Below are 8,083 nucleotides of genomic sequence, written 5' to 3'. Positions count from 1 at the left end.
CACCCATCCACTTTCTTGTGCCACATTCTGGCAGGGCCCAGATGCACCTGGGCCTTCCTGGCCTGGCAATGCCTAGGGGAATTTCTGCTGACCTGGCCTGGCCTGTGGCTGATGTTCAGAACAGCCCTGTGGCTCTGGGGACTCCAAGGGTTTTATGGCTTTTGAGGGACAGAGAGGATGGAGGGCTTGGGGAGCCGGGGGACCTAAGTTCTCATCCTGGTCTAAACCCCATGCTCCTTGGGAAGTCAAAAGCCTGGAAAATCTCTCTCCTGGAGCCCTCGTCTCTGCTATGCCCTCTCTCCACAAAGCCCCCCTTGGAGGGAGGCCAGTGCTCTTTCCTCTGTGAGCCCCAGGACTTCCCAACCTTTGTCACTCTGAGAGCCGCTCTTGTTCAGTTTCTTAGAATGGACTGTTCTGCCTGTAGACGGCCCAGCTGCCTGCCCCGGCCTGCCCCCGCCCAGCCCCCACTGCACCACCCTTCCCGCCAGAGCTCCCACTGCCCCCGGCAGACGCTTCATGCAGCTCCTCCTGTGGGGTCTTGCCCTTGAAGTCCCACTTCCCCCAGCCCCACCTCTGGGCCCTTCCAGAGGGCACCATTAGCCTTGTGGGTCCCTGGGAAGCTGGCACAGCATCAAACAGAAGTGATGCCTCAGCCAGGCTACCAATCACTCCCTGCCTGGGAGCTCAGCTTTCCTCAGAACCGCCGCCCCTGTCTGAAGCTCTGTCGTGGGTCCCGCCAGACTTCTGCCCACCAGGCCTACCTAGAACTTCCACATGGGGCCTCAGGAAGGGTCCCGGGGGCCCAGGGACGGGCAGAGGCAGGGGTTCCGAGCACCCAGGGCTCCATTCTCCTCTGTCCACCCACCCACACTCCTTGGCCTCAGCCTGCCCTGTACCCAAGCTTCCCTCCCCCTCTCCTGGGGATCTTAACGGCCTTGTTCTCTCTCCCTGGCACCCACCCCCAGGGCGGGTGATGCCGCCAAGAGAGAGGGAGGCCGTTGCTAGGTGATGGCGCCGCCATGCGCACACCCTTTGTGCTGGGGAGTGACACCCACCCATTTCTCAGCAGACCTGTTGCCACGGTGACTGAAGCCCTCAGCTCTGTCTGTAGAAACTTCAGATGGCTGGGGGAGCAGGTTGGAGAGGGGACCAAAGGCAGGCCTGTCACGCTGAAGCTCCTAGGGACCATTTCCTCCCCATTTCCCCAACTCCTTTTCCACCCCCCGCCAGGCCTGGAGGCACCACCAGCTTCCTAAGGGATGCAGGAAGGGGCCGGGTGAACTGAGGTGAAGTCCAGGGCAGGGGAGGCAGACCCCTCAACATCCTGTTTAGGAGTCCTCCTCCACAAAGGGTGCCCTCCGCCTCTCCCTCCTGCTGGTTGGTCGACTCAGAGATGAAGGGGGAGAGATCGTGGCTCCAAGGCTCTGCCACTGCCACCTCCCAGGCCTGCCAACGTGAATGGCTTGCAGAATCAGTCAGCAGGCCAGCAGTCTTGGGAAAGAGCCACTGTCCCCGCAGCCTGGGCCAGCTGGGGGAACAATGTAGGGTTTGTTGCTTAGGGGTCCTAGGCTTGCGGGGGGGGTTGGCACATGGTGGGCGGTGGACTTGAGCTGGGATGCTCTGAGATGCCACTGACATGCTTGCTCACCCAAGGGCAGACTTCAGACCAGCCCTCAGATCCTGATGCCAGGTTACGGGGATGAGGGGAGCCTGAAATCCACTGCGTCTCCCTGCTCCACTTGGGAGTCACCTTCTCATCACTTATCCTGGAACCTGAGTGCAATTACTTAAACCCAGTCTCAGCTTCCTCATCTGCAAAATGGGAATAATCTGTCCTTCACAGAGGAGTATGGTCATTTAATGAGACAAGATACATAAAGCACTTTGCATAGTGCCCCAAACCTTTTATTCCTTCCTCCCCCTTGGGAATTCAATTCTCCAGTGTGATGGAGCAAGCTTGGCCAGGGGATTCTTAAATGCATCCAGGTTTTGGCATCAAAGGGCCCCAGACGTGACAAATTACCTATACTCATGGTCTGTTCCCTGTTCACCTTTAATAGGTTGTGTGTGTGTGTGTGTGTGTTTTTTTTAAGAGTTGGAGGGGTCTTACTATGTTGCCCAGGCTGGTTTTGAATTCCTGGGCTCAAGCAGTCTTCCTGCCTCAGCCTCCTGAGTAGCTGGGACTACAGGTGTGTACCACCATGCCTGGCTGAACACTTATTTTTTGAAACAGGAGCTCACTCTGTCACTCAAGCTGAGTGCTGTGGTGTGATCATAGCTCATTGCAGCGTCTGTTTCCTGGGCTCACACAATTCTCCTGCCTCAGCTTCCTGAGTAGCTGGGACTGCAGGTGTGCACTACCACGCCTGGCTAATTTTTGATTACTTGTAGAGATAGGGTCTCACTATTTTGTCCAGGCTGGTCTCAAACTCCCGGACTCAAGTGATTCTCCTACCTTGGGCTCCCAAAGTGCTGGGATTACAGGTATGAACCACTGCACCTGGCCCTTGAACAAATTCTTCAAGTCTTATTAGTACCTGCTGCATGCCGGCACTCTGGAAGGAGGATGCTCGCTTGCTTCCTGGTAACCAGGTGTCTTATCTCAAACCTCAGTCCTCACTGAGGATCACAGGATCTAGAAAGGCACCTCGGCCTGGAAACAGCCCCAGATGAGTGAGATTGCTGGTCCTCTCCCAGGATCCCAGGCCCAGGGCAAACCCAGACAAGCTTGCAGCCAGGAGAGGGCAGGGGACAGAGCCCTGGCCCCCCTTCAACCTCCTTAGCCAGGAGGGCATGTCCCATTTTCCTTAGGAGTTGGGAAGTACCCTAGAATCACTTAGCTTTGGATGCCAAATTCCATCCACATTCTTTCCTCCAACTCTCCAGCAGTGGGGAACTGCCTCTCCAGGCAGGGCACTGCTCTGACAGGTCTGATGACTGCCTCCAGGAGGAAGCTCTGGGCACCAATGAAGGTGAGGGGCTGGGGGGCCCAGGATGAGGAGTCAAGATCCCCACTCCCAGGACTATGGGACAATTTGGCTCCTTTTTCCTGCAGTGGGAGGGGTGAGAAGGGCTGGGGTGTTCTGCAGGGGCCTGCTCCATTTTCCAGGGTGAAGGAGAGGCCGAGGGAGGTGGAGCGGGAGGAGGTGGGGCTTACTGTGAAACTGGGTCAAGATGGCCTTGGATTTGAGCAGGCAGGGCCACCAGGCTCTGAGGCAGCAGCTGTGAGCAGTGCCGAGGGAGGACCAGTCTGACGGTGAATGGTGAGGTGGTGGGCGGGGGGGCCGACTAGAATGAGGCAGAGGAGCGAGGGCAGGCCTCCTACCAGGAAACCCATAGCATTGGCACTAACTGAGAGGCAGCAAAGGCGGTGACACTCCCCCAGGCTCTGTGGGCCCAGCCCTACCCCTGGAGCACAGTTAGCTGGTTCTGGGGTAGGAACTGGGGGCCAGAGGGACAGGGTGCTGGTTCTGGCTCAACCTTGGCTGCTGGTGAGATCCAGGGCCTGGGAAAGAGGGGCTGAGGCCTGAACTGGGCCTAAGGAGAGCGCAGCTCAGTTCGCACACAAAACAGCACCCAGCCCTGTCCCTTGCCACCTCTACCCAGCCCTGGGCAGTTCCCTCAACAGAGCTTTGCAGCCCCACGTGGCAGCTGCTGGCTCAAAGCTAGCTACATGAAAGTCTGAAAAGAGAATGAGAAGGAGGTGGCGCAAGAGCCTGGACGCACGTGTGGGAGGCCGTTTTGTGCAGCGCCATTGTGCTCCCCGGGCGGGCACGTGCTCGCGCTCCGTGGCTCTGTTGGTGCCCAGTGTGCAGGGGTGTGCTGGTGGCCCTGTGGGCCTGTCAGGCAACCCATGCCAACTGCGGAGAAGTAACCGGCACCACACACCCCCCCAACACAAAACTGGTCATTTATTTTTGTTGTTGTCATTGTTATTAGGAGGCAAAAAAATGTACAGTTACAAGAATCATTTTCCAAACAGAGGTTAAATATGAGCTGAAAAGTGTAAAAAAGGAAGAGGAACATCACTTTACAAATCATTAAATTAAACAAATAAACAAACAGAACCCAAAGAACCAACCCCCCATGCTGAGTTCTCTCCTTGTGCAACTCTGCAAAATGAGAACAGAAAATGAAGTGAGCCGTGGAGGTGGGGGCCCTGGGGAGGGGCGGGAGCTGGGAGCCAGGAGCAGGCAGGAGGGGGCTGCTGGGGCATGGATGCTGGCTTTCTGCCCCGTGCACCTGGTGGTTTCTGGTACCTGGTCGTACCTGGTGGCTCTACCCAGGCTGGGGACCGAGGGGAGGGGCCCCCGGAGGCCCTTGCTAGCCTGTGGGGTTCAAGCACTGCCAGGACAAGCCAGACTGGGCGGTGGAAACACACGGGACAGGGGGGCGGCCACCAGTGCCCAGGCTGGTACCTGCCGCAGGTGCCAGTCTCCACCTCTCCTGATCTGAACTTGCCCCAAGTCCACCTGCGTCTCCCTCCTTTTCTCCAGACTCTGCCCCCTCCCAGGTCCTGAAAGGGATGCCCTGCAGCATCAAATGGTTGATTTTAGTCTTTGCTTAAATTAAAAAATTAAAATATATATACATATATATACTGTACACACAGGACGATAACAGAGAGTGTTGAAAAGGGAGGTGCAGGAGTGGCTCTGACTCAGAAAAGCCAGGGGCGGGGGCTGTGGCCCAGGGTTGTTGGGAGGGAGGCAGGGCTGGGTGATGGGACAAAGGCAGCAGGGAAGGGTGAGAAGTTAGGGGACCAGAATGGGGGGCAATGTATTTTACAATAAAAACAGGAGTTCAAACCTCAGCAGAACAGGACTCTGGGGTCCCCAGAGGGCCCTCCTCACACTGGGTGAGGAGGGGTGGGCTTAGGGGGACGACGGGGGTGGGCGGGGAGCTCGGCTTCAGGTTTAGATGACGACGGTCCCTGGTCTGAGGGAGAAGGGCTGGAGTCTCAGCTTCTCCGTGACTTTGAGTGTTGAATAAGCCACTGTAGGGTGATGTCTGAGAGGTGAAAAGAGAACAGCTTATAAGGCCTGCAAGTGCTGGCCATGCTGGGGCAGCAGAGGCCTAAGAAACCAAACCTAAGGGTATCACAAGTCCAGAGGTGCCAGGAGGGATGGCGCACACCTGGAGTCCCAGCTACGTGGGACGCTCAGGTGGGAGGATTGCTTGAACCCAGGAGTGGAGTTGGAGGCTGCAGTGAGCTATGATCACTCCACGGAACTCCAGCCTGGGTGACAGAGCGAGACACTTTCTCAAAAACAAACAAACAAGAAGTCCAGAGCTGGCAAGCGCCACACGGCCCTGAACAAGTAGTAGCGGAATCCAGGTGCTGGGAAAGAGACAGAGCCACAGCATGTCAGAGCCAGCAGGGACCTGAGAATCACGGGGTCCAGCCCTAGAATCTTAGAAGTGAGGCGGTGAAGCCCAGAGCAGGGATCGATTTCAACCCCAAGATCATACAACCACTTGGGGACGAGCTGGGACAGTGCCCAGAATCTGGGCCGCCCGGCTGCCTTTTCTACCCAAGAGCCACAGGGCTTTGGACTTAAAGGAAAGTTGTGGAGCGAGAACCTTTGAGAGCCACTAAAACACCCAGAAATGCCTCTCCCCTCTCCTCCCCTTTCCCCAATCCTACGCACCAATGTTGTCCTTTTCTTTGCAGGAGATGGAGTAGCAGCAGATCTCTCGGTCCTGGATGGCAGACAGATTCCTGGGGGAAACCAGAGTAGAGTCCACTGAGGCTACGCACGTCCAGGGGGCCTGGGACTAGGGGACAGCAGGGCCTTTTTCTTTTTTTTCTTTTTTTTTGCGAGATGGAGTTTCGCTTTTGTTGCCCAGGCTGGAGTACAGTGGCCAGATCTCAGCTCACTGCAAGCTCCGCCTCCCGAGTTTAGGCCATTCTCCTGCCTCAGCCTCCCGAGTAGCTGGGACTACAGGTGCCCGCCACCTCGCCCGGCTAGTTTTTTGTATTTTTTTAGTAGAGACGGGGGTTTCACCGGGTTAGCCAGGATGGTCTCGATCTCCCGACCTCGTGATCCGCCCGTCTCGGCCTCCCAAAGTGCTGGGATTACAGGCTTGAGCCACCGCGCCCGGCCAGCAGGGCCTTTTTCTTAAGACGCTACAATGGGGAGGGTGAGGTGCCTGAAAAGGTGGGCTCTGCTGCCACCGTGTGGCTAATACTAAGAACAGCAGCAAGCCTAGGCTGTTGGACTGGTGGTTGGGGAATTGGGAGAGCAGAAAGTAATATAAAGAGCCACCCAACTCACATTTTCTCAATCAGCTCCTTCTCATCCAATGCTCCCGGAAGGTCTCGCTTGTTACCCAGGACTAAGACCTATGGAGAAGCGAGGGTGAGGATGAGGTCTAGGGCAGCTGTGCCCAGGTTGTCTGGGCAGTGAGCTGGCCTCCTGGGTCCCGTTTCCTCTCTGCACCCCTACTATGCCTGGCTTTTACCTGCCCCCAGTGACTTCCCAGCCGAGCTCCCTCCCCATCCCGCTCCCACAGGTCTGCTGACCGGGATGCCCTGCAGCTGAGGTTTGTCCAGTAGGTTGTGGAGCTCGTTCTTAGAGGCCTCAATCTTCTCCTGGTCAGCAGCATCCACCATGTACCTGGGGAAAAGGGCAGGGTGGGGACAAGCATGTTGACACCACAGGCTGGGGTGGTGCAAGGAAGAGAAGAAGCTGCTGCTTGGAGGCCAAAGCATCTGTTGCAGCTTGGTCACTTCAGGATCCATGGGCTACCTGGCCTGGCTCAAGGCAGGTGCTCCGCGGATGTTTTCTGAGTCTATGGGAGTGAAGAGCTGCGGGGACTCCTGGGGCCTGCCATTAGCCTCCAAGTGCTACTCTGGGGAAGCCATTACTCATGTGGAAAAGCATGGGCCCTCTGGAATTAGCTGTAAGACCCTCTCAAAGTGACCCACTTATGTTTTCATGGAAAGACTAAATAAGGTTAGAGTGAAAAAAGCAAAGGAAAGCTTAGAAGATTTCTTTTAGCAAGATACTTTTTGTTATCAGGTTAAAAAGCAACCTATTGTTTATTCTAAACGATCTATTGTTTGGGCATATATATGTAATACATTTTATTATTATTATTAATATCATTTTTGAGATGGAGTCTCACTCTGTTGCCAGGCTGGAGTGCAGTGGTGCAATCTCAGCTCACTGCCACCTCCGCCTGCCAGGTTCAAGTGATTCTCCTACCTCAACCTCCCAAGTAGCTGGGACTACAGGTGCATGCCGCCACGCATGGCTAATTTTTTCTATTTTCAGTAGAGATGGGGTTTCACCATGTTAGCCAGGATGACCTCGATCTCCTGACCTTGTGATCCACCCGCCTTGGGCTCCCAAAGTGCTGGGATTACAGGTGTGAGCCACCGCACCCGGCCTATTAGTTTTTGAGACAGGGTCTCACTCTGTCATCCAGGGTGGAGTGCAGTGGTGCAATTACAGCTCATTGCAGCCTCAGCTTCCCGGACTCAAGAGATCCTCCCGTCTCAGTCGTCTGAGTAGATGGGACTACAGGTGCGTGCCACCAGGCTCAGCTAATTTTTGTACTTTTGTAGAGATAGGGTTGCGCCATGTTACCCAGGTTGGTTTTGAACTTCTGATCTCAAGTGATCTGCCTGCCTTGGCCTCCCACTGTGCCCTGCCATTTTTCAATGTTTAAAATTTATTTTATTTTATTTTCTTAAAGACAGGATCTTGCTATGTTGCCTAGGCTGGCCTTAAACTCCTGGGCTCAAGCAATCTTCCTGCCTCAGCCTCCCAAGTAGCTGGGATTACAGGTGTGTGGCACCATGCTCAGCCAAAAAAACATTATTTTTAAAAAGCAAGAGAGGGCTGGGCGCAGCGGCTCATGCATGTAATTTGGGAGGCTGAGATGGGCAGATCACCTGAGGTCGGGAGTTCGAGACCAGCCTAACCAACATGGAGAAACCCCGTCTCTACGAAAAACACAAAATTAGCTAGGCGTGATGGAGTATGCCTGTAATCCCAGCTACTCAGGAGGCTGAGGCAGGAGAATTGCTTGAACCTGGGAGGCAGGAGGTTGCAGTGAGCCAAGATCACGCCAT

General features: G+C 55.4%; 1 protein-coding gene across 1 annotated transcript in view; it reads right to left on the bottom strand.

The window, feature by feature from the left end:
- Window positions 1-3,891: 3,891 nt before the first annotated feature.
- Window positions 3,892-8,083, bottom strand: part of ARL8A (ADP-ribosylation factor-like 8A) — a 5,239-nt gene continuing 1,047 nt past the window's right edge. The window contains exons 4-7 of the mRNA XM_011990605.1: window positions 6,527-6,620; window positions 6,279-6,346; window positions 5,652-5,722; window positions 3,892-5,010 (exon numbers count right to left, since the gene is read on the bottom strand). Coding sequence (XP_011845995.1) covers window positions 4,961-5,010; window positions 5,652-5,722; window positions 6,279-6,346; window positions 6,527-6,620 — 283 coding nt within the window. The 3' untranslated portion in view covers window positions 3,892-4,960. The remainder of the gene's footprint in view (window positions 5,011-5,651; window positions 5,723-6,278; window positions 6,347-6,526; window positions 6,621-8,083) is intronic.

This window comes from Mandrillus leucophaeus, unplaced genomic scaffold, assembly GCF_000951045.1.
Source record: "Mandrillus leucophaeus isolate KB7577 unplaced genomic scaffold, Mleu.le_1.0 Scaffold38, whole genome shotgun sequence".
Lineage (NCBI taxonomy): Eukaryota > Metazoa > Chordata > Mammalia > Primates > Cercopithecidae > Mandrillus > Mandrillus leucophaeus.
Note: the sequence above shows the minus strand (reverse complement) of the source record. Positions and strands in the feature narration are given on the sequence as shown.